This window comes from Ovis aries, chromosome 4, assembly GCF_016772045.2.
Source record: "Ovis aries strain OAR_USU_Benz2616 breed Rambouillet chromosome 4, ARS-UI_Ramb_v3.0, whole genome shotgun sequence".
Taxonomy (NCBI): Eukaryota; Metazoa; Chordata; class Mammalia; order Artiodactyla; family Bovidae; genus Ovis; species Ovis aries.
This window is the reverse complement of record NC_056057.1, coordinates 79,658,675-79,682,947: the sequence shown is the minus strand read 5'-3', so window position 1 is coordinate 79,682,947 and position 24,273 is coordinate 79,658,675. Positions and strand designations below refer to the sequence as shown.

At 42.8% G+C, this 24,273-nt stretch overlaps 1 protein-coding gene across 2 annotated transcripts in view; it reads left to right on the top strand.

Annotated features, from left to right (window-relative positions):
* Positions 1-240: 240 nt before the first annotated feature.
* The window catches only part of HECW1 (HECT, C2 and WW domain containing E3 ubiquitin protein ligase 1), a 492,408-nt gene continuing 468,375 nt past the window's right edge, over positions 241-24,273 (top strand). The window contains exon 1 of one of the 2 annotated variants that reach the window (XM_042248727.2): positions 241-519. Coding sequence is in view for 1 of the 2 variants with exons in the window: in XM_060415079.1 (XP_060271062.1) it covers positions 1,815-1,937 (123 nt within the window). In the remaining variant the exon portion in view is untranslated. Of the gene's footprint in view, positions 520-1,540; positions 1,938-24,273 lie in introns of those variants that run through there. The other variant, XM_060415079.1, reaches the window with a different exon arrangement.

Here is a 24,273-nt window from a genome sequence, read left to right as displayed (position 1 = left end):
GGATATGCCCAGTAAGCGTGCCGAGTGTTGGAAGGATGGGGCCGGCGGTAACAAGAATCAATATATATTTACTGCAGGGGCGGGGGAGGGGGGTGCGCGGAGGCTGCAGGGCGGGGCAGCGTTAATGAGAGCAAGCCCGGCTTGTGGTTGGTTCCGGAGTCTGGTACCCACAGAGGAGCAGGCAGGGAGGGAGGGGATGCGGGCGGGAGGATAAAGCGATGAAGTGCGCTGCGTTACCGCGCATGAGGCGCGGTTGTTGGAGCCGGAATACAGTGCGTCTCTGACCCAGCGGGCCCTCTCCTAGCGCACACACTCATCAAATCGCACGCGCCCCTCCGCTGCGGCCGTGGCCGCCGCTCTCCCCAGGCACCCAGAGCGTTACGAGAGCGGGTGGGTGCCACGGTCACCACACCCGGCAGGTCCCCGGCGTCCGGCGCACCATGCAGGGCACGAGCGCCCCCCGTCTCTAACCTGCGCGCGGATGGGAGCATGATCTGTGCCCAGGCCGGAGCTGCCAAGGTAAGCGGGCTCCGGGCGGGGACTCTGCCTACCGCCCCTTCCCCCGCCCTCCTCTGGGTGGCTTCCCAGCCGCTCTGGAGGCCCCGTCAGCGCCCTCCCTCTCCAGGGTCCAGGATCCACCCTCCTCCCCACCCTCTTGCTTCTCCCGCGAGGTTCAATTGTCAGCCTGGGGCGCGCCGCCACCCGGGCCAGGCAGGCATCCCCGGGTGGCGACCCCGGTTTGGGTACAACTGGCACACCGGGCCCTCCTGCCGGGCACAGAGAGAAACAAAGAAGCCCCCAAGCGGGTTCGTGGCGCCTCCCCCGGCCCCCGGCGCCCTCCCAGTGGTGAGGAGGTATCAAGGGAGGGGGCGGAGAGACCTACGTAATCCCCGTTACCAGCCCACACCCACCCCTTGTGAACTAGAGCTCTGGATTTAGGTTTGCCTCGGGCTCCCTTTTAGACAATTGTGTCCCAAGCAATGCCCAGGGTTAGCCAGCGAGCGCCCGCAGCCCCGCCAGCGCTCGCTCGTGCTTGCTCAGGGGGAGCGTGGCAGGTGCGGCCCTTGCTCCCCTGGGTGGTGGCAGGCGGGGAGGTTGCGCGATGTGGGTGCTGCTTCAGCGCCTCCCTGTCCCAGGCTGCTCTACCGGGCCTGCCACCCGAGTTTTAGCGGGAGCAGCCCGTCATGTCGCCTACCGTATTGAGACCTGCACACGGGCGGGGAGGGCGCCGCCAGGAAAAACGCGTCCGGTCCATTTTTGGCTGGAGGTGCAGTTGCTCCTACCCCTACATTCCTAGTTCGTGACAATGCAGCAAAATCCGAGGGCTCAACCCCCCGTTCCTCCCGTGCCTTCTGATGGCCCTGCCTTCTTGATGTCGCGGCCCCTTGGCCGAGTCGCGGAGTGTTGGGTGCGTGGTCTGCCTGCCTGTGTTGCATACGGAAGCTGGGCATCATAAGTTCTTCCTGGCGAATTTCAGCGCGTGGGGGGAGCTGGCAGGGAGACAGGCTGCAGAGCTGCCCGGCTTCCTGTGATTCCGGGCACAGCGCACCCCAGTCTGCACTGGGCTGACACCAGACAGCGTGTGGGGATTTTCCTAGTTGCTGAAGATATTGTTTGACGTCGCTGTAGTTTTGTGCTTACTTCTCTTGGAATCTGCAGTGGTGCAATTCTCCTCTTGTTTTTATCTTTTTTTCTCTTTGAAAAGATAAGGCTGTGTTCAGCGGAAATGGATACAGGAAGAGCAGCATAGTTCAAAGACTAAGAGAGGCATCTTCTCTCTTTTCCTGGAATCTTAAGGCAATTTAGGAGGGCAGATGCCCTACCCTAAAAGGCCAGCCTTTAAAGACCCCGGCAGTGTTGTGGTCCAAGGCGTCTCAAAGCAGGTGGCCAGATCTGCGTTTCTCCTCAGCGGACTCGCTCCGGCTGTGGCTATTACGGTAATTCGTTCTAGATCGGGGATTCATTTTGAAAATGTGTGTTTTCCACTAAGAAGGGATTACAGTCCACATGTCTTCCCTGGTATGGTGTGTGTGCCTGTTTGGTAGAGAAATAGAATGTGTAGAATTCCCTGTTGCCCCCTTCCTCTGATTGCTACCTCCGCCGGAGTGTGGCATTTGGACAATATAGCGCTGTTTTAATTCCTAGACCTACCTACAGGCATATTGGACTTCAGAGTTTATGCTTAATAAACTGTGTTCTGACTAATTCTGGGATCCCAGGCTAGTACAAGTTGGCAGCTCTGCGGAATGACTGTTGTTTTTGTCCTGGCTAGTTATTTCATAAAGGCAAATTGCCTAAGTTTGTTCAGATTGTGACGTTATTGACTGGATAAGGAGACCACATCTTGAGCTGAAACAGCCTATCACCGAATCAGTGTTGAGGGACTGCAGCTGCTGTGATGTGTGTATATAGCATCACTTGGTTCCTTTCACACGTCTGGCTTTGAAAGATGGGTGTTTTCAAAGACTGCTTTAAGATTTACCTTCTATGGTACTTGCATCAGTATTACTGTTATTATGGGAAATGCTAAAAGGCCAGATGTGATCACAGGAAGACAAGTCTCAGGCATTTCATTCCTTATAGGTAATGTAAGTTGGACTAGCTGATTTCTGTCCTTCTATCCAGTTCGAGTATTGTGTGATAATGGTGGAGAAGTAAGAAAAGTTACTAAATTTAGCAAGGCTAATTATAGCCCCAAACTATGCAACCCAGGTATTGATGAAAGAATTTATGGCTTATTTTTACACCTGCATTGTTTTGAACCCCAGCGTCTGCATATTTCCCATAAAAGAAATTAGCCAACGACTCAAACAGGTCATTTTCTTTCCATTGTATCAAGAGATTTAATAGGGATGGGGAATAGAGAAGAATGTTGGATTAACTGGATAACAGATTTTCTCCTTGTTATGGCTTAATTAGCAATTCCCGCTGTCTTTTGTAGCTGATTTCCAATGATTGATTTTGTTTGTTTGCTCTTAGTGAAAGACTCAGGATAACTGTTTAATTCTATGTAGCGATTGTTAGTAGCCTGCCACTTACTTTCCCCGATCGTATTTCGTATTGCTCATAAAACTTGCTAGGACTGTTGCCTGTTATAAAAAATAAAGCAACAATTATTCTAAACAGGCAAGCAAAGTGTTTTTAAGTTATTATAATAATTTTTACAGTTTAGGGATAGTTGGGATATTTGGTTCTTAATTTATGCTGATCCACACAATTTTCCCCAGTAGTGTGCTCTTTTTTTTTTTTTTTAAGTTACAATCAAAATAACATCCTGGAAAAGCAATACCTGCCAAGCATAATGAATCACTGCCCGTCTTGTTTTCCCACAGCCTCTTCATCCATGCCGCTAAGGCAGCACTTATCATATTGCAGTTACCTGAGTTGTTAATGGGCGCAGTCCCCCGGTCTCACTCCTAATGTGAGCTCCTTGAGGACAAGGGCATTGTTAGCTTCTTTTGGCTCATCTCTCTAACCTCAAACTTTGCCCTGAACATGGTATGTTCTTAGAAATATTGACTGTGGACCTCAGATCAGAAAAAAAGCCCTCTACTTGTTTAGGGAGGAGGTAGGTGGGAATTCTTCCCTTCATGAGTCAGATAGGCAAATCAGAGGTTATGTAAGATGCTGAAGGGAACCAGTGAGCTGGGGACTCAAATCCAGGCAGAGAGAGGCTCCAGCCTCACCCATGTAGACTGCAAGTTCAGATCCTGCAGGTTTGGGTTCTTTATTTTTCACTTGGATGACCTGGATTGTCCATGTTGACAAAATCGAGGTGATCACTGCCCTGTTCTAGCTGTGGCGTTAGAAGGAAACATGTCCAGTACAAGCACTTTGTGCGCCCATACCTGCACTTAGAAAGGGGAGCATCCCTCAGCCCTCCTTCTCTCCACCTCTTGGTCTCACCACCCAGAGCCGGAAAACCACTGACCAGACCCATTGTTTGTTCAGATCACTTTTAACCACCATCTGCTGAGCTTCTGAAACAAGCCAGCAGTTAGCCCACAGACAACCCTCTTTCCTGCCTCTCCCACCCTGATGGGATCTCCCAACAGAGAGACCCCTGCTTCTCTCCCATCACTTCTTTCCTGTCCGTCCTAGACAACAGCACGGGTTATGGTTAGGAAATCCGGAATTTAAGTGCCCACGTACCATTTCTATAATCCAGTCCTGTATGTTTGCTGCTCATGGACTTTTAGAGAACGCAGTGCGAAATGTTCAGGGGGTTGTTTATCACATCACTTTTCCTCTCTGAGGTTAAGTGTTTTCTTCCTCAAAAGGAGGGAGTTGAAGCAAGTAATTCCAAAGGATTAACGGCATGATTCTGTGATTATTTTTCTTGGTTTATGCGATTTTACCAGTTGAAGGGTGAAAAATATTAATGAGAATTTAACTTTGCAATATAGAGAGAAGAGATACTTAAGGCCATGTGGGTCAGTCTCTGGGTTATCTAGTAATCCCTTTAAGTCCTCTGTTAACACTGTTCTCTGTAAATACAGTAATTCTTTCTTATTTGTAAAACTGAATTTACTATATTGAAGGGAAAAGTTTGTGGCAGTTTCTGATCCCAGTGAGGAGGGCAGTGGGTCAGATGTTTAGAGTTTTAGGGTTTAATGGTCAAAGGTTCCAAGAGCTACTATGAAGCATTTTTAGTTTGGTCATTGAGTGTGTCTTCCAGCTGAGTAACTCTTACACTCGAAAGTATTTCCTAAGGTTCATAACAATGTACCTTTCCATTTCTGTCTGCTTCTCATTTTGCTCCTTTTGTTTGTTTTTGCCTCTTCTTTTTAACTACACTGACGTCCTGTCACATCCATAAAACATGCCTGTAGTAGCATGGCCCACCCACTGCCACTCTACCCCACCAAATACAGATGTCAGAGCCTCATAACTTTCCTCCTTGTCTCAGCCTTTTCATTTTTCATGAGCATTGCTTCTCAAGTGAAGATGCAAGGACAGATAGAGGCAAACCAGCTCGCCTGCTGATTTTGCTTATGGTATACATTTATGTCTCACAGACTTTCTGACCACCGACATTTATGTCTTAAAGCCTCCTTAAATACTTGAAGAAACCAAGTCCTAGATAGGAGATTTATTGGTTTGGCCAAAAAGTTTGGGTTTTCCTGCAAGATGGTATGGGAAAACCCAAACAAACTTTTTGGCCAAACCAATAGATATCTCATCCCATAATGTTTGGATGTGTGGGTATTGGTAAGTGGCTGTCATGTTCTGTGACTTGAGAACTGTAGGGAAAATGATAAATAGCCAACGTGGGATGACAGTAATGTCATCAACTCATTGGCAAGATGTCACAGGGACCACTGAGCTCCCAGGTCACTGGAGGAAGCATCTGGATTCCATGGAAATAAGTGATGTGCGCTGCTCACAGGATGCTTTTCCGGATTTATTGGCCCCAAGTGGGATGCACACAGGACTGAAAAATGAGAGTTCATGGTATACATGGGCTCTCCTGGTGTTATTGGGCATCTATTACATTTCAGTATTTTGGGGCAAATTCAGTGGATGGAACTTAAACTGATATTGGGGGTAGGGAAAGGTTGGGGAGATCTGGGAAAGGACGCCATCTGGGCCTGTGATGATGAATGCTATCATGGAGACTTCATGCGGGGTCCCTTTTATATATTTAGTAGAGCAGATTTTCCCTTTCACACTTTCTAGATCTATTTGTATTGCACAGATGTCAGGGAAATATCATGAGTGTGAAAGGAAAAAAAAAAGACCAAAATTCACATCCACGGCCAGGGATTGTAATTCAATCACTTTGTCCTTAAATTGACACCCATTTAACTTGCACAAACGTTTCCTGGTCTTGCTTTCGGGGGTTTAAGTCACAGCAGTTTCAGAAACAGAAATCTCAGTCCTACATATTGGAACTCAGAGATTCAGGTTAAAGGGAAAAACCATGGGGAGATACATTAGACCTGGCTTGCTAACTGTCAGGACCAGAGCTAGTGGACCCACCAGCCATTTGTCATCTTCTTCCCTGTAATCCACTGATCAGCCAAAAAACCGCAGGACACAATCAGCAGGTTTTTATCCTTAAAAGGACTTTTCTTTTTCCTTACTGTTATCCCTAATGCCCTTTGCCATCAAAATTTTTTAAAATATTTATTTTTATTTATTTGGCTGCGCCAGGTCTTAGTTGCCGCGGGATCTTTGATTTTCATTGCGGCACATGGGATCTTTAGTTGTGACATGCAGACTCAGATGCTGCTTGTGGGATCTAGTTCTCCAGCCTGGGATTGAACCTGGGCCCTCTGCATTGGGAGTGCAAAGTCTTAGCCACTGGACCACCAAGGAAATCCCCCTTTGCCATTAGAACTTAAAACTACTTAATGAACAAATTTCCCCTTCTATTCTGATCGCATATTTGTGGAAGTGAGTTTTTCAAAGTTGAGAAAAAAAATAGTTGAGGGTTTTGCTGGCATTTTCTCCCCTTACCCCACCCCTCGGTGCCACCTCTGTCCACAACCAGACATAGCACCTGCAGGTAAAGGGGATGATAGTTACAGACGCAGTTGGCACACAAGTGTGCTGTTAACATATTACATTTTATAGATCCTTCCTGACTCCATACTCCCCACCATGGATGGTCTCTTTCCTCTTCTATAACACAGCTTGAAAAAGTTCTCTACACTGGGTTTCTTCACTCTCTGTCTTGGCCTGTAAAGACATATTTTAAGGTATAGTGTTTGATTCAGACAGATAACACATTTAGCACATATGTAGATTATGAATCAAAAACAAATACCCGCCATGCAGCAGAGCACTGTCAGTCCCTTTGAGGCTCCCTGGTGCCCTGGCCTCATCTCTCTCTTGGCCTCTCTCAACAGCATCCCATCCAGGCTTCTGTCCCCTTCCTTCTGCTCTTCCCATGATGATCACCAGTGCTCTTTGCCCTGTACTCCTATGTGGTCAGTTCTCCATCCCGGTGTTCTGATCTCCCAACAACATCTCACACTCAGGACCATTCCCTCTTTCTCATGCCCCTGGCTTCTAGGATGCTGGATTCTCCTGGTATTTTGCCTTTTTTTTTTTTCTGTCTCCTTGGGTCTGCTTTCTTAGACTCTCTTGATGGCCCCTGAATTTTTATCCCTGCTGACATACTGATTTTTGACCCCTACATGATGGAATTCTCCAGGAAGGGCCTGGCTGTCAGGTCTCTTTACCTTTGTATTCCTTCCTTCAGTCTCAATACTGCCTTCTTGTTGATGATCTCAAGTTTATTTCCCCAGTCCTGATTCATTCCCAGAATGCCAGACTTACATATGCCACCAGCAGCACCACGCCTTGAATGCCACACAAAAGTTAAATCTACAGGTGCAAAACACAACTCTGGATTTTCATGCCCCAAACCTGCTTACACCCTCCGTGCCCCGAGAGTGATCTCTGTAAGGGACACCTGTCTTTCCAGTTGCTCAGGCCAAAAGCCTTTGAGTCCCCGATTTCTCTCTCTCTCTCTCACCCCAGGCTAGCTTTCAGCAAGTCACTCTTCCTTTGCTTCACCTGCTCCATCCAGCACCACCACTCCTATCTAATCTTCCATGATCACTTGCCTTTTGCACTTGACCACTAACCAGTTTCCTGCATTTCTTGTCCAAATCTCTTCTCTTACAGCAGTCCAAGTGATACTGACTAAATATCTGCTAGGTGTCAGGCATTGTTTTAGGTGCTGGCATGTAGCGTAAGCACAATACACAGCAGTCACAAATCCTGTTTCAGTAAGTCCCCTGCATATGAACCTTCAAGTTACATACTTTCAACATGTCTTCACATGTTCAGTTACATAAGTTAGTTAACGTGTCTGGCATACATTGTCACATGCATGCATCCTCTACAAGTGGTTGTGCTTTTAAGTACTTCACTGTATAGTATCGTATAGAGTACAATATCTTGATTTCAAGCTCAGGATGTCCGGCAGCAAGCATAAAAGCAGCAGTGATGTACTATACAGCCAGTTGTGTTAACTGAGTGCCTAGGCTAACTTTGTTGGACTTAACGCACAAATTGGACTTACAAATGCACTCTTGGAGTGGATCTCATTTGTATGTAGGGGACTTACTGTATTTCTTTGCCTATAATCCTCCTGCTTGCAATGAAATTCAGACCCCTTTCTTAGCTTCCCTGATAGCTCCGTTGGTAAAGAATCTGCCTGCAGTGCAGGAGACACTGGTTCAATTCCTGGATTGGGAAGATCTGCTGGAGAAGGATAGGCTACCCACTCCAGTACTCATGGGCTTCCCTTGTGGCTCAGCTGGTAGAGAATCCGCCCACAATGTGGGAGACCTGGGTTCGATCCCTGGGTTGGGAAGATCCCCCAGAGGAGGGAAAGGCTACCCACTCTAGTATTCTGGCGTAGAGAATGCCATGGACTGTATGTATGTATAGTCCATGGGGTTGCAAAGAGTCAGACACAACTGAGTGACTTTCACTTTCACTTCTTGGCCTCCCGCCCCTGCCTCACTCTCTCCTTGTCCTACATACTGGGTCCCAGTCCCCAATCTCCTTGTTCTTCCTAGAATATGTGGGGCACATTCTCATCTCACATGCTGTTCCTTCAACCTGGGAGATGTCTCCCAGTTCCCTGAGCTTGCCCCCTGTGTTAATGAAACAGCAAACTTTCCAAAAGGCTTTCCCTGACCATCTGTTTACACTGTGCTCTCTTCCATCAACTTGCCCTCTATTCTTACACCCCTTAGGACCACTTGCTTTGTTGTACATATTTTTTTAACTTATGTGTCTACTGTCCATCTCCCCTTCTAACTTATGAACTTAGATCAAGGACCCATCTCTTTGCCAGTGCCTGGAACCATGCCTGGAACATAGTGGGCAGTCTTTATAGGATACAAATCTCTTTATGATCTGCTGGGTTTGAGTTTGGATGGTATTCTTAGGTGTCTGGATCCTCTGAGAACACTCCTTTTCTTTTCCCTAACTGTTTCCCCCACTCTTCAAGGTGGGGGTTGGGGTCTTTATTACTGGGCATTTGGTTGGTATGGGGTCTCCTTGTCATTTATCCTGACTGGCACTCTCTGACCAAGCTCCAACTTGTCTTTGCTTCCTCCTCAGCATCCAGAACAGGCAGCTGCAGGTCACTCAGTTATTGCTGAATCTGTGTTGTTCACAAGGTTCCTTCTGTGTTGTTCCTGTTGTTGCCAGGACTTTATAAAACTGCTCTCTGCCCTCCCATCTCTGTCTTCTCTGGGACACATGACTTTGTCATCTTCAATGTGAGCCTGTCGCTCCTGTGTTCAAAACCCTGCAAGCCGCCAAATTCTATGCAACAAAGAACCAGCTACCCAGGCTGGCTTCATTTGTCTATGGGCTGTGGCCTGCTGCATGCCTGATATACCCCTTGACCTCAGGACAGATGAATGGACTTTTCCCCCCATTTCTCCAAACATGCTCTGTGCTTTCCTATAATTATGTACTTTTTCCGTACATACTTTTTCTACTCTTAGATTCTCTACCCTTCTGTAAATCTGCCCATTTTTAAGATCTATCCCAAATCTCAACTTGTAACAGAAGCCATCACTCCATTTCCCAATAGATATGACTCTCCCCCACTGAGCTTCTGTGTAATGAGCATCATTGTACATGTGTTACTAATGCTCCTACCTTTCAGCCTCCCCACTAAAAGATGACTTCTTGAGGTTAAGGACTGTGTCACCCTTATTTTTGTATCCTTATTTTGACATTTTTCCAGTATTGGCCACTGGAGCTACCATACTGAATGTTAAATGAATGATGTGAGAAGGTCTATATTTTATTTATTTTTATAATTTTATTTATTTATTTCTGGCTGTGCTGGATCTTCCTTGCTTCAGGGACTTTTCTCTAGTTGCAGTGAGCAGGGTTCTCATTGCAGTGGTTTTTCTTGGGAAGCATAGGCTCTAGGGCACTCAGACTCCGGTAGTTGTGGCAAGTAGTCTTGTAGTTGTGACTCCCGGGATCCAGAGCGCAGGCTTAGTAGTTGTTTAGCTGCTCCAAGGCATGTGGGATCCTCCCAGGTCAGGGATCAAACCAGGTATCTCCTGCAGTGGCAGGCAGATTCTTTACTACTGAGCCATCAGGGAGGCCCGGTCTTTATTTTATTGCTTCTAGAGTGGCATTATGCACAAGGTCTACATCCATGAACTGTGTATCATAACGGTAAGTATTGATGGAAAGATGGGAGAGGTGAACGTCACAGGAGAGGAATTTCTATCTGCTTTGTTCGCTGATTCTCCTAAGTGCCAAGAACAGTGCTCAGTAACAGAATGCAGTAACTGCTCAGGAGACAGCATGTATATGTTCCTACACTGGGTTCTCTTTCTGCTTATGTGGTCCATTCATTTTGCAAATGTAGATACCTGAGCAAATCTGGACTTTTGACTTTGGTGGGCTACTCTTGGGGATCTTGCTTAAACCTGGTGTCTGCTTGAAACAATGAGAGGTTCTCTGTCACAGAACTACTCCAGTGAGAGAAATAATTGGCAGTGAAGTTATCCACTCCTAATTTAAACAGGGATCTTATTGGTGATGCTGCTCCCATCTTTACTGAACTTTCAGTGGCAACCAAGCACGATTTTTTGGTGAGGTATTGCCACAGGAACTTTGCGAGCATTTGCCACCCTTTTGTTGCAAGCGAGTAAAATTTATTTTTCTTAGAAACATGCATGCACATCATGATGTGACATCCTTGAGAGAAATAGTTGAAGATCACAAATTGTTATTTTCCTCTTTTTCCCAGAATAGAGGAAAAAAATATCACCATATGCATAGTGAGTGTTGAGGCTTTCAGGCTTCTAACGAGAAGTTTGACCGGGAGACTGCTGGACCACAAACCAAAATTTGAAAATGCGTTGTATGTATGTATATGCACATTTCTGTATTCAAATACATAGGAATATATTTAACATATAGAAATATATGCATATATATTTTAAAATCCTTGTTAACTGTTTTCAAGAATTTTTCAATTACTCTCTCAGAAGACATTTCTTGAGTTTCTATTTTATGACAAGTCTTTATGTTGTGTGAGCTTTCTCCATCCAGACAAAAATCTGCTACAGCTTAAGATGAAAATGTGCAAAAGACAAAGCAGAGTTTAAGTCCCTGCAGTGGAGAAACATCTAGTTTTAGAGACAAACTGAAAAAGTTGTGCCCTTTAAGAGTGATAATTTTATTTTTCACACTGTTAATGGAGAATCTATTACATACCCTACAGTTGGTTGGGGACTGGGTTACTATGGTGAATAGATACACAGCCACATTCTTAGAGTGAGTTCCTCAAATTTACAGTGTTGCCTCCTGTTCATTAAACAGACATCACCCTTGTCAGGGACTTAGAACTTACTTATTGTGATATTCTTCAATTAAGCTTAATTTTATCAAAATCGAATGTTCCTATCCTAGATCTTAGGCACCTTAGGGTCAAGGCACTAAGTTTGTTATGTGAGAGCTCACTACTGTAGGAACATGCTCCTTCTGACTTGAAGTTTTGCCACAAATGCTTTTTCCACTGATCCAGAGAATCTTCTAGAGCAAGAAGCACTTTTTAAAAAAATCAGACTCACCACCCGCTCAAGACACAGAGGATCTCAAGAGCAGGTGAAGTGAATGGCCTGGCTTGGTGCACGAAAGTGTCTGAAATTCACAGACTACCCTGGACGTCAGGCCCCAGCCTGCTTGCCTGCCTTATGCTGTGAAATAGTGATGCCATAGCTGTTCAGATGGGGTGGAATTCTGGTCAAGAGGGGAGAGGAGGCAAGAAGACCAAAGGCCAAACCCTTCTTTCTAGAGATCTGTGTCTTGCTCCAGGTTAAATGGTATAGATCATGCTAACCTAGCATATTTTTTAGTTTCTTGGAGAAAGCATTGAATCAATCTTCTCAGCTAGATAAAGTTAAGGATTTTTGGCAAGAGAAATCTATCCTGGATAGCTCAGGGGTAAAGCATTCACCTGCCAATGAAGGAACCTCGGGTTCAGTCCCTGGGTAGGGAAGATCTCTGGGAGAAGGAAATGGCAACCTACTCCAGTATTCTTGCCTGGAGAATCCCATGGACAGAGGAGCCTAGCTGCCCACAGTCCTTGAGGTCACAAAGTCAAACTCAACTTAGTAACTGAACAGCAACAACAAAACCTACACTGGTATCTCTAGGTATGGGAGTGATTGGGGAGGGTAGGAGCTGGGTTGAAGAAGGGTCAAGCTCACTTTCACGGTAGTTCTGTGGTCAGGACCCCTCTCTTTTTCCAGGGTTCATTTATCTGTACTGAATAATGTCATTGATGGGCTATTTTTATAGAAACATTAAGCTTTGGAGTAGGAATTTTTTCTTCATTGTTAGAATTCTCACCTTTGAAATTTCATTTTAGAGGCAAAAGAGGGTGAATGAATTTGTTTTTTACATTTGGCTCAGCTTCTTATGAATTTGCAAATGGCTTTTGAGGGATCCAGATATTTTATTTTTCAAATCTATTTTTTTTCGAAGTGCTATTAGCAGGTTCAACTCATGACTTCAGGCATTTTTCAGGCAATGAGCTCAGTGAGATTTGAAAATTAGCTAAGCCATTTATAGATTCATAGAATGCTGGCTGAGGAAGGAACCTCAGCCATGTCCCACTTAACCCCCTAATATTCCATGTGACGAAACCACCGTCTCCCAGGGTCACAGTTGTTAAACCTGGGGTGGGAAGCTGTCTCTGGGCTCCTTGCTCAGTGCTCTGCAGCGCCTTTGTGAGCTCGTTTAGGGCAGGGCAGGAAACGTGGATATCTTTGGGGTCCAGGCAGATGTGGGTTTCAGAGTTGGAGGCAGGTAAGGAAACTGCCTTCCCTATACCAGAAACTGATGCTGCTAGGGCAAGTTCTTGTGCCCAGTGCACAGTGAGGCCAAACAAACAGAAATGTTGGAGTTTGCAGCAGAGAAAGGTTTATTGCAGGGCCATGCCCTAAAAAGCCCCATGCTCCCCAAAGTATTTCTGCAAGGCGTTTTTAAAAGCCAGCTGTGGGAAGGGGATCCCAAGGTAGGTGGTCAGCTTGTGCACAGTTCTCTGATTGGCTGATGGTGATGGAACAGGGTGGTGTGGAAGAGGTTAACATTATCAGTTCTTAGGCTCCAGGAAGCCTGGGGCTATGTGCTCATTGTCATCCACTATTAATAGTTCAGTTCAGTTCAGTTCAGTTGCTCAGTTGTGCCCGACTCTTTGTGACCCCATGGACTGCAGCACGCTAGGCCTCCCTGTCCATCACCAACTCCTGGAGTTCACTCAAACTCATTTCCATTGAGTCAGTGATGCCATCCAACCATCTCATCCTCTGTCATCCCCTTCTCCTCCTGCCCTCAATCTTTCCCAGCATCAGGATCTTTTCAAATGAGTCACCTCTTCGCATCAGATGGCCAAAGTATTGGAGTTTGAGCTTCAACATCACTCCTTCCAATGTACACGCAGGACTAATTTCCTTTGGGCTCCAAAATCACTGCAGATGGTGACTCCAGCCATGCAATTAAAAGATGCTTGCTCCTTGGAAGAAAAGTTATGACCAACCTAGAAAGCATATTGAAAAGCAGAGACGTTACTTTGCCAACAAAGGTCCATCTAGTCAAGCCTATGGCTTTTCCAGTAGTTGTGTATGGATGTGAGAGTTGGGCTATAAAGAAAGCTGAGAGCCGAAGAATTGATGCTTTTGAACTGTGGTGTTGGAGAAGACTCTTGAGAGTCCCTTGGACTGCAAGGGGATGCAACCAGCCCATCCTAAAGCTTCCATTTGGTGGGGGGTTTTCACATCTGCAAAACAACTCAGGAAATGTGCATCAGATACTGTTATTTATTCTATAGTACTTCAGAGAAGAGCTAAAGCAGAGAATAAGAGGGAAGACCCCAAAGGATCCTGCTCGGTTACAGTGCTGGTCGTTAGTCAGCTTCAAGCTAGTGTTGACACTTGGATGGAGATCCAATGTTGCTAGTTCATCTGATTTTTCCAAGAAAACCAAAATACTCGATATTTAAGAGAAATTCTATAATTTTAAGATTCTTTTTTCACTAATTCAATCTAATGAGTTTATAATACTCAGTGGGCTCAACCAGGCAAAATTGTAAATATCTAGTTTGTAACTTCTGATCTAGGAATACTGTGCTTTGAGGATTACTAAGATGGGAAGAAAGGACCATGATCATCGCTTCAAATACTTAAAATCTGAAAGGTGGCAGAGGTACTTGTTCCAAGTCTGGTACAAAAACTAGTGGGCAGAGAATTTTGGTTCAATAATAAAAATTTTCTGTGACTCAGAATTATTTAAGAGGAGTGAGGTTTTAGTGTGCCAGGGTGCCACTGAGTAGAGGTCACTGAGCCCTGTGTTGGGATGCTGGATAGTGGCCTGGGATGCTGGCAGTTTCCATGGCTCCTTGGCGATAAGCTCCGAGGTTGTTCTCTAACTGGCTTTGCAGTCATCCTGGGAGCCTCCCACTGCCTCAATATGCCCTGGGAAATGGGCCAAAAGCTTTCAGGGCAAATCCAGTGAGATGAAAGTTATGTGTATATAGTTTGCCCTCAGTCTTTCTTTTTCAAATAAACCCCCATCAGTTCGATTCCTTCTTCCACCAAGGGATTCCTTTCCATTTTCCCCTCTAATGCCTCAGTTCTCTCCTATCCATAAAACACTGCGCAAGCCTTCTTCACCTTCTGCATCCCCACCCACCACTAGGAAAATTTGTCTTTTCTCAATTTTTGGCTATACCGCTTAAAATTTTTGTTTTCTTTTAAATATAGCATGTATGTATCATTATCTAAAGCCCTAGTCTACAGACTAGGGCTGACTTGCTTCCAGTTTTTATACAGTTTTTTATCAGAACACAGTCACAGCCATCATTTACATGTTCTCTATGGCTATTTTCTCTACAGCAGAGCCAAGTAGTGGAGACGAAGACCATAAGAACTGAAAAGTCTAAAATATTTACTAACTGGCCCTTTAAGAATGTTTATTGACCCTTGATCTATATGAAAATGATTATACCAGATAGATAATCTGAAAAGAAACATATGCAAAGGATAAAGTAACAACCATTTACAATGACCAGATAAAATAACCATTGGCTTTTTAGTGTATTTTAATGCATGTATACATTATAAAATTAAAATCACACTAGAAACAGAATCTCTTAACAACATGCATTTTCTTGACATAAAACTTTTAATATTCTATTTCTATGTTATTTTAATCAGCTATATAATAATCTCTGTAATACTCCAAGTATATCTATTATGCAATTTCTTTTTTTTTTTTCTGTTTGGCTTGCAGGATTGTAGTTCCCCAACTCCTGGGACATTGGCAGTGAAAGGACAGAGTCCAAACCATTGGACTGGGAAGTTATAATATGGGATAGTCCCCATATTATATGTTTGTGTGGCTGCGTGCTTAGTCACTTCAGTTGTGTCCAATTCTTTCTGACTTTATGGACTATAGCCTGCCAGGCTCCTCTGTCCATGGGATTCTTCAGGCAAGAATACTGGAGTGGGTTGCCATGCCCTCCTTCAGGGGATCTTCCTGACCCAGGGATCGAATCTGAGTCTCCTGCATGGCAGGCAGATTTATTCTTTACCCACTGAATCATCTGGGAAGCCCCATATTATGCATTAATTTTTATTGTGGTATTTGAGGTATATTTTAAATACAAAATTTTATTTAATCCTTTTAAGTGCTTATGTGGGAAATACTAATTTTACAAACGAGACATGAAGTGACTTGGCCAACTTATACAGGTAGGCTATCTGACAACCAACCCTGTATTTTCAATCATCCAACTATTACTGAGCATTGAATTTTATTCTTTTGTTTTTATTCTGGGGAGAGATGCCTATTAGAAATATTGCATTAATGAATATCAATATACATAAACCATTAACTGCATTTCACATTATTTCCATAGAACTCATTCCCCAAAGTAGAATTAATGAATCTAGAGATTCATTGAGGTTCCTCAGACACCTCAAAGAGTCACTGTTCAGAAAAGTTGTAACAACATATGCTAACAGCCTGTGAGGGTGCCAGCCTCCAAATATTCAGTACCAAGTACTATGCTTTATCCAGTCTATTTTTGTTCTTTTGTCACGGGAAGAGGGATCCTGGGGGCTGACTCTTTGTAGGTAGCTGTGACCAAGAGACTCCTATGAGAATGACTTCTGGGAAAGATGTTCCCTGGGTAAGAAAGGACAGGCTAGATGGGCACAAGTCTTTTGCCCTTTGCCCTTCCACTTCTTCTAGCAAACTTGGGACCAAGCACAGGAAGCTGCAGGCTAGGAATGGCAGGTGCAAGGAAAGGTGGATCCTTGTGGGTACCTTGTGGGAAAAATACCCCAGATTAATGAAGCCTCTGTTGCTGGGTTTCTTGATACTCAGGTAGATGCAATCCTATCCATTACCAGTGAAGGTAAAAAGGAGCAGCGAGGCTGTTTCTGTAAATTCTCTTTCCCTGTATTTTGCCAATACCTCTTCCCCAGGCAAGGTTTTAGTGCTTCTTTTTCCAATTGTATCAATCTTTATATATTATTATAGATATTAAGATACAGATATTTGAGATTGTTATGTCTTTTAATTTTATTTATGTGACTTGCCTGTTAAGGTGGTGTCTCCATCTAAAGGTATAATTTGTCTTCACAAGTAATAACAGGGACAAATTTCTATTTCCCAATAACCTGTCACTTAATTGTTTTATCATCCATTGTTTCCATCTCAGAATCTGTTATCTTTGGAACTGCAAATCTGTGACTTTCCAATGATCTAATTCCTTCCATGTTTATCAGCTGCCATTCTTCTGTGAAAAGAGCTTTCCCTGTTTTTCTGCTTGCTTCTTTTGGGAGGAATCACTGTGTCATGATCGTCAAGAAGCAACAATTAAAACTGGACATGGAACAACAGACTGGTTCCAGATCGGGAAAGGAGTATGTCAAGGCTGTATATTGTCACCCTGCTTATTTAATTTATATGCTGAGTACATCATGTGAAATGCCAGGCTGGATGAAGCACAAGCTGGAATCAAGAATCCTGGGAGAAATATCAATAACCTCAGATATGCAGATAATACCACCCTTATGGCAGAAAGTGAAGAAAACCTAAAGAGCCTCTTGATGAAAGTGAAAGAGGAGAGTGAAAAAGTTGGCATAAAACTCAACATTCAGAAAGCTAAGATCATGGCATCAGGTCCCATCACTTCATGGCAAATAAATGGGGAAACAATGGAAACAGTGACAGACTATTTTTTTGGGCTCCAAAATCACTGCAGATGGTGACTGAAGCCATGCAATTAAAAGATGCTTGCTCCTTGGAAGAAAAGCTATGACCAACCTAGACAACATATAAAAAGCACAGACATTACGTTACCAAATAAGGTCTGTCTAGTCACAGCTGTGGTTTTTCCAGTAGTCATGTATGGATGTGAGAGTTGGACTACAAAGAAAACTAAGCACCAAAGAACTGATGTTTTTGAACTGTGGTGTTGAAGAAGACTCTTGAGAGTCCCTTGGACTGCCAGGAAATCCAACCAGTCCATCCTAAAGCAAATCAGTCCTGAATATTCATTGGAAGTTCTGATGTTGAAGCTGAAATTCCAATACTTTGGCCACCTGATGCAAGGAACTGACTCATTGGAAAAGACCCTGATTCTAGGAAAGATTGAAGGCAGAGGATGAGATGGTTGGATGGCATCACCGACTCAATGGACATGAGTTTGAGTAAACTCCTGGAGTTGGTGATGGACAGGGAAGCCTGGCGTGCTGCAGTACATGGGGTAGCAAAGAGTCAGACATGACAGAGTGACTGAACTGAACTGTGTCCTTATAGATTTTTATTGACTCAGTGTTATATAATCAGTTATAGTTGTGGTTTTTTTTTGTTTTTTGTTTTTTTGATGTTCAAATTAACCCAATTTTGGCCAGGGGGAGCTTTTATGTTATTTCTAACACAAGAAATTGAGTGGTGACATGTCTTAAGTTTCTACCTTTTTTTCCCTCCATCCCTTCTTTCCTTTCTTTCTCTCTGGTTGTGGGTGGGAATTGTTGATAAAATTGGCTAAAACCAGAGCAATATGAAGTAATATTGGTAAAAGGAGGTCTTATCTTGCCCTTGTCCTTAATTAAATTGGATTTAGTTTTCCACTATTAGATAGTACAGGCTGTTTATTTCAGTTAAAGAAAAAAAGCTAGTGTTACTCTATTCCTAGTTTAGAATTATGTTGTAAACATTGAATTAAAGGGGGAATTTGCTAAATTAACCAGTATGTTTTCTCCTTTAACCTAATGAAATGATCAATTACATTAATAGGTTTCCTAGTAATTAAACTATCTTTATTGTCTTCAAATGTACTAAATTCAAACATTGTTTATTATTTTTTGAATTTTGCGCTGATTCAGTATGCTCAGTTTTATATCTAAATACATGTAATAAATATTTTTACTGTATTATATATATATACAATATAGTAAACTATATATATAACTACATATAGATGAATGAATGGGATTAGTTTGCATCTTTATTATACTGTGTATTTGAAATTTATGAAAGTGAATCAGGAAACTGTTAAGTTCCCTTGAAAGATGTATATGATGTCAGGATTATTATTACCTGGAATTCAGAAAGCTTTATCTGTAAATCTCTTGGGCTTTAGGCCGTTTTCAGGGTCAGTCTGATAAGTTAATTCATTCAACTCATGGCTACTGCACTATTTATGTTACTGAACCAAGCTAGGATCTGCTTGCCTGTGCACAGTAAAGCCAAGCAACTGACAGCTGGGCTGTGGTGAAGGAAAGTGCAGTGTTTATTGCAGGGTAGCAAGCAAAGAGTACAGGTAGCCAGAGCTTAAAAGGCCCAGACTCCCCAAGGCTTTCACAGATAAGTTTTTAAAGACAAAGCTGGGGGAGGGGTGGTGTATGATCAGCCTGTGGGTATTCTGATTGGTTGGTGGTGAGCTAATTGGAAGTCAGAATCTTCAGCCTTCTACTTCCAACAGGCCTGGGGTCTCCTTGCCTGTGGAAGCATACAGTTAACTTTTTCTACCTGGTGGGGATTTCAGTATCTGCAAAACAGCCCAAAGGACATGGCTCCAAATATTATCTGTAGCCCATGTTGTTGTTCAGTTGTTAAGTCATATCTGACTCTTTGCAACTCCATGGACTGCAGCATGCCAGGTTTCCCTGTCCTTCACTATCTCGTGGAGTTGGCCCAAACTCATATCCACTGAGTCAGTGATGCTATCCAACCATCTCATCCTCTGTTGTCCCCGCTTCTCCTGCCCTCATCTTTTGGCATTAAGGTCTTTTCCAGTAAGTTGGCTCTTCCATCAGGTGGCCAAAGAATTGGAGCTGTCGCTTCAGTATCAGTCCTTCCAGTGAACATTCAAGGTTGATTTCCTTTAGGATTGACTGGTTGGATCTCATTGCTGTCCAAGGGATTCTTAAAGGTCTTCTCCATCACCACAATTAAAAAGCATCAATTTTTTGGCACTCAGCATTCTTTATAGTCCAACTCTCACAACCATACATGACTACTGGAAAAACCATAGCTTTGACCATATGGAGAAGGAAATGGCAACCCACTCCAGTATTCTTGCCTGGAGAATCCCACAGATGGAGAAGCCTGGTAGGCTACAGTCCATGGGGTCACAAAGAGTTGGACATGACTGAGTGACTTCACTTTCACTTTCACTTTCTTTGACTATGTGGACCTTTATTGGCAAGGTGATGTCTATGCTTTTTAATATGCTACCTAGATTTGTCATAGCTTTTCTTCCAAGGAGCAAGCATCTTTTAATTTTATGGCTGCAGTCACCATCTGCAGTGATTTTGGACCCCAATAAAATAAAATCTACCACTATTTCCACTTTTTCCCCATCTATTTGCCATGGAGTGATGGGACTGTATGCCATTACCTTAGTTTTTGAAATGTTGAGTTTTAAGTCAGCTTTTCACTCTCCTCTTTCACCCTCATCAAGAGGCTCTTTAATTCTTCTTTGCTTTCTGCCATAGGATGCTGTCATCTGCGTAGCTGAGGTTGTTGATATTTCTGTCTGCAGTCTTGATTCCAGCTTGTGAGGCATTCAGCCTGGCATTTGTACTACACATAGAAGTTAGATAATCAGGTTGACAGTATACAGCCTTGCCATACTCCTTTCCCAATTTTGAACCAGTGCATTGTTCCATGTCTGGTTCTAACTGTTGCTTTTTGTCCTGCATAGAGGGGACAGGTAACATGGACTGGTATTCCCATCTCTTTAAGAATTTTCCACAGTTTGTTGTGATCTACACAGTCAAAGGGTTTGTGTAGTCAATGAAGCAGAAGTAGATTTTTTTTTGAAATTCCCTTGCTTTTTCTGTGATCCAATAGATGTTGGCAGTTTGATCTCTTGTTCCTCTGCCTTTTCTAAATCTAGCTTGTACATCTGGAAGTTCTTGGTTCACATACTGTTGGAGCCTAGCTTGAAGGATTTTGAGCATTACTTTGCTAGTATGTGAAATGAGCACAATTGTACAGTAGTTTGAGCATTCTTTGGCATTGCCTTTCTTTGAGATTGGAATGAAAACTGACCTTTTCCAGTCCTGTGGCCACTGCTGAGTTTTCCAAATTTGCTGGCATATTGAGTGCAGCATTTGCACAGCATCATCTTTTAGGATTTGAAACAGCTCAGTTGGAATTCCATCATCTCCACTAGCTTTGTTCATAGTGATGCTTCCTAAAGCCCACTTGACTTCCATTCCAGGATGTCTGGCTCTAAATGAGTAATCACACCATCATGGTTATCCGGGTGATTAAGACCTTTTTTTGTATAGTTCTTCTGTGTATTCTTGCCATCTCTTCTTAATATCTTCTGCTTCTGTTAGGTCCTTGCCATTTCTGAGGAGGATCCCTGAGCCCCTGAGGAGGAACTAAAGTCTTTGTCTTTGTTTAATGGCTGAACTGTTATTATTTTGTCTTATTTGACTGGTTTCCTTTCTTCGTGCAGTTTCTCACTTCTCTGATTAAAGTTACCCTTTGGAATCTAGGGGTGGCCTAGGAAGATAAAGTTCTTCTACAGAGAAGAGGCAGATGGAAGACACTGGGGGTGAGATCCATTCCGGGAAAATCTCATAGGGTCCTGCTTGGTTACAATTAGAGTTGCTGCTTCCACTTGAGATAAATAAATTCTTTTCGTAACAAATGGTCTGTTTGCCAAAATTCAAACCATTGTCTATTATTCTTTGGTAAGTTTTAAGTTGCCTGCTTATCTATGGTCTTATTTCCTTTGGGTTTCTTAAATTTTGTATTTCCCTCCCTCCCTCTCTCAGCCTTCTCTCACTCTTTTCTCTCCCTCTGTTCCTCATTCTCTTTTTAAAATAAGATTGGTTAGAAATTTGTCTATTTTATTTTTTAACCCAAGAACTAGTGGTGGCATTCATTTTATTTAGCACTTTTTTATAGCTAATGTTTTCATCTGTGTATCTATTTATAATAATGTGAATTATTTTTATATAATTACTTTTAATATTTGTGAGTCTCTTTCGCTTTTCTCTTTATTTTCTCTTTGCTCTTGTCTTTTGCTGTCTTGGATAAAAAGCTAATTTGTTTATTTCTATCTTGTCGTGTTAGTAATTCTAAGCCAGTCATCCTTTCCTGCTGAGCCCAGATTTGTTCTAAGAATTCTCAACATGGAGCCATGCACTGTTACATGTAGGGTAGAAGGTTCTGCTCTGTCTGTCTTGGAAAACACAGCTGGTTGCAAGACTTCTCTACTATGTTCAGTAAGTGAGTGAGTGCTCAGTCATGTCCAACTCTTTGTGACCCCAGGGACTGTAGCCCGCCAGGCTCCTCTGTCCCTAGGATTTTCCAGGCAAGAATATTGGAATGGGTTGCCATTTCCTTTTCAAGGATACCTTTGCAACCCAGGAATTGAACCCAAGTCTCCTGTGTCTCCTGCACTTATTCTTTACCCACTATTCAGGCTCACTCAAATTATGGTCTGTTACAGCCCACGTTTCCCATTCTGAAATTTTACAGTAAATTTATTCATATACACACACACACACACACACACACATATTCTTTTTCATATTCTTTTCCCTTATGGTTTATTACAGGATATTGAATACAGTTCCATGTGCTATGAGTACAGGGATATCTGTCCTGTTTATCTATTTTATAGATAGTAGTCTGTATCTGCCAATCCCAAACTCCTAAATTATTCCTCTCCCACCCCCTTTTCCCTCTGTGCTGTGAGTCTGTTTCTGTTTTGTAAATAAGTTCATTTATATCATTTTAGAGTCCGCATATAAGTGATATTGTATTTGTCTTTCACTTGTTATGATAACTGCCAGGAGCCACTAGGTCTGACTGATTTCATTTCATATGATAACCTTAGGTCTATCTAGAATAAACGTATTCTTAAATATGAAAAGAATGAGTTTCTTATTCATAGATTTGGAAAGAAAGTATGTTTAAGCAAGGTTTTAAGTGGCTATTTTCTGATTTCTGGGGGATATTTTTCTCTTACTTTCTTTCATAAGTAGGTTTTGGACTGTAACTATCATTTCTATGTAATAATTTTTGCCTCAAGACTCTTGATATTATTTTGTGGTTGTTTACTTTTGAAGATCATCAGTAAGTTTGAGGATAGCCTAAATTTAAATTCTTTGTAGATAATATTTTAAAAAATTCTTGCTTGTATACTTTTAGGATTAAAAAAATAGAATTAGAAGATCTCATCAAGATATTTAGGAATGTAAGTTTTCTATTGCTATTGTTTTGATTGGACTTTACTGGAAACATGTCGAAATCTTCTGATTTGTATCAGAAGAAGTCAGCACAGGACAATTTTCATCTGTATATTTTTGTGACTTGGCTCTGCTCCTTTGTCATTTATCTCAGGAATTTTGTTATAGGCTGCTATTTGTCAACCAATATCTCCTCTCTCCTTTTTTCTTACTCATAGAACTCTGATTTAATTTTGGAATGGTCTCAGTTTAAAACCTCTATTTCCCAGTCTTCATTGCAAAAGGGAGTCATATGTCACACTTGAGGCCAGTGAGATATATTTGGAAGTCATTGGGTGGGGACTTCTCGAAAAGCTCTTTAAGGGGAGCTGACTCATCTGGCATGCTGCATTTGCTCTCCTCTTCCTCCATATGCAATCTGGAATGTGATTATGATGGCTGGAGTGCCAGCAGCCATATTTTAAGCTGGGGAAGAAAGTGACACACTGAAGATGGTAGAGCAAGGGCTAAAAAAGTCTGAGTTCCTGGTAGGGTAGCTGCCCTATCCAGCCCAGATCTATCATTTCTTTACTTCTTGTTACAGGAGGGAAAAATAAGCTTGTCTCTTTGCTAAGCCACTATGAGTAGCTTGTTTTGGTCAATGTCTTTGAACAAAAATCCTTCCGTGATAAACAAATACTGCTTTCCCTAAGGCAAACTGTATATGGTTATCATCTTTTCATGCATTGCTTTTTCTTTTGACCCTCTCTTTTGTTTCCCTGAGTTAGGAAGATCCCCTGGAGAAGGGAATGGCTACCCTCTCCAGTATTCTTGCCTGGAGAATCCCATGGTCAGAGGAGCCTGGTGGGCTACAGTCCATGGGGTCGCAAAGGGCCAGACACAACTGAGTGACTAACACTTTTTTGTTTTCTTAGAGAACTTTTTATTTCTTTTCTATATGTCTAATTTGAATTTCCAGAATACTTTATTTCTATTATTACTATTATAGTCCTTACTCCCTTTTTATTTTATATATTTATTTTTTGGCCTTGCCATGAAGCACATGGAATCTTAGTTTCTCTACCAGGACTCAAACCCACAGCCCCTGCATTCAAAATATGAAGTGTTAACCCCTGGACAGGTAAGGAATTTTGCATATTCCTATTATTGACTTTAAGTTTTTTCTACTATATTTTTGTTGTTGTTTCAACTTGGATTTCATTCAATTTCTTCTTATCTCTGAATTTTAAGTTTCCTCTGAAATTAAGTTTCTTAAGTTTATTTGAAACTCCAATACTTTGGCCACCTCATGCGAAGAGTTGACTCATTGGAAAAGACTCTGATGCTGGGAGGGATTGGGGACAAGAGAAGGGGATGACAGAGGATGAATTGGCTGGATGGCATCACCAACTCAATGGACATGAGTTTGATTGAGCTCCGGGAGTTGGTGATGGACAGGGAGGCCTGGCGTCCTTTGTGACCATGGGATCACAAACAGTGGGACACGACTGAGTGAACTGAACTGAACTGAACTGAGGTTCATTTTCACCTCATT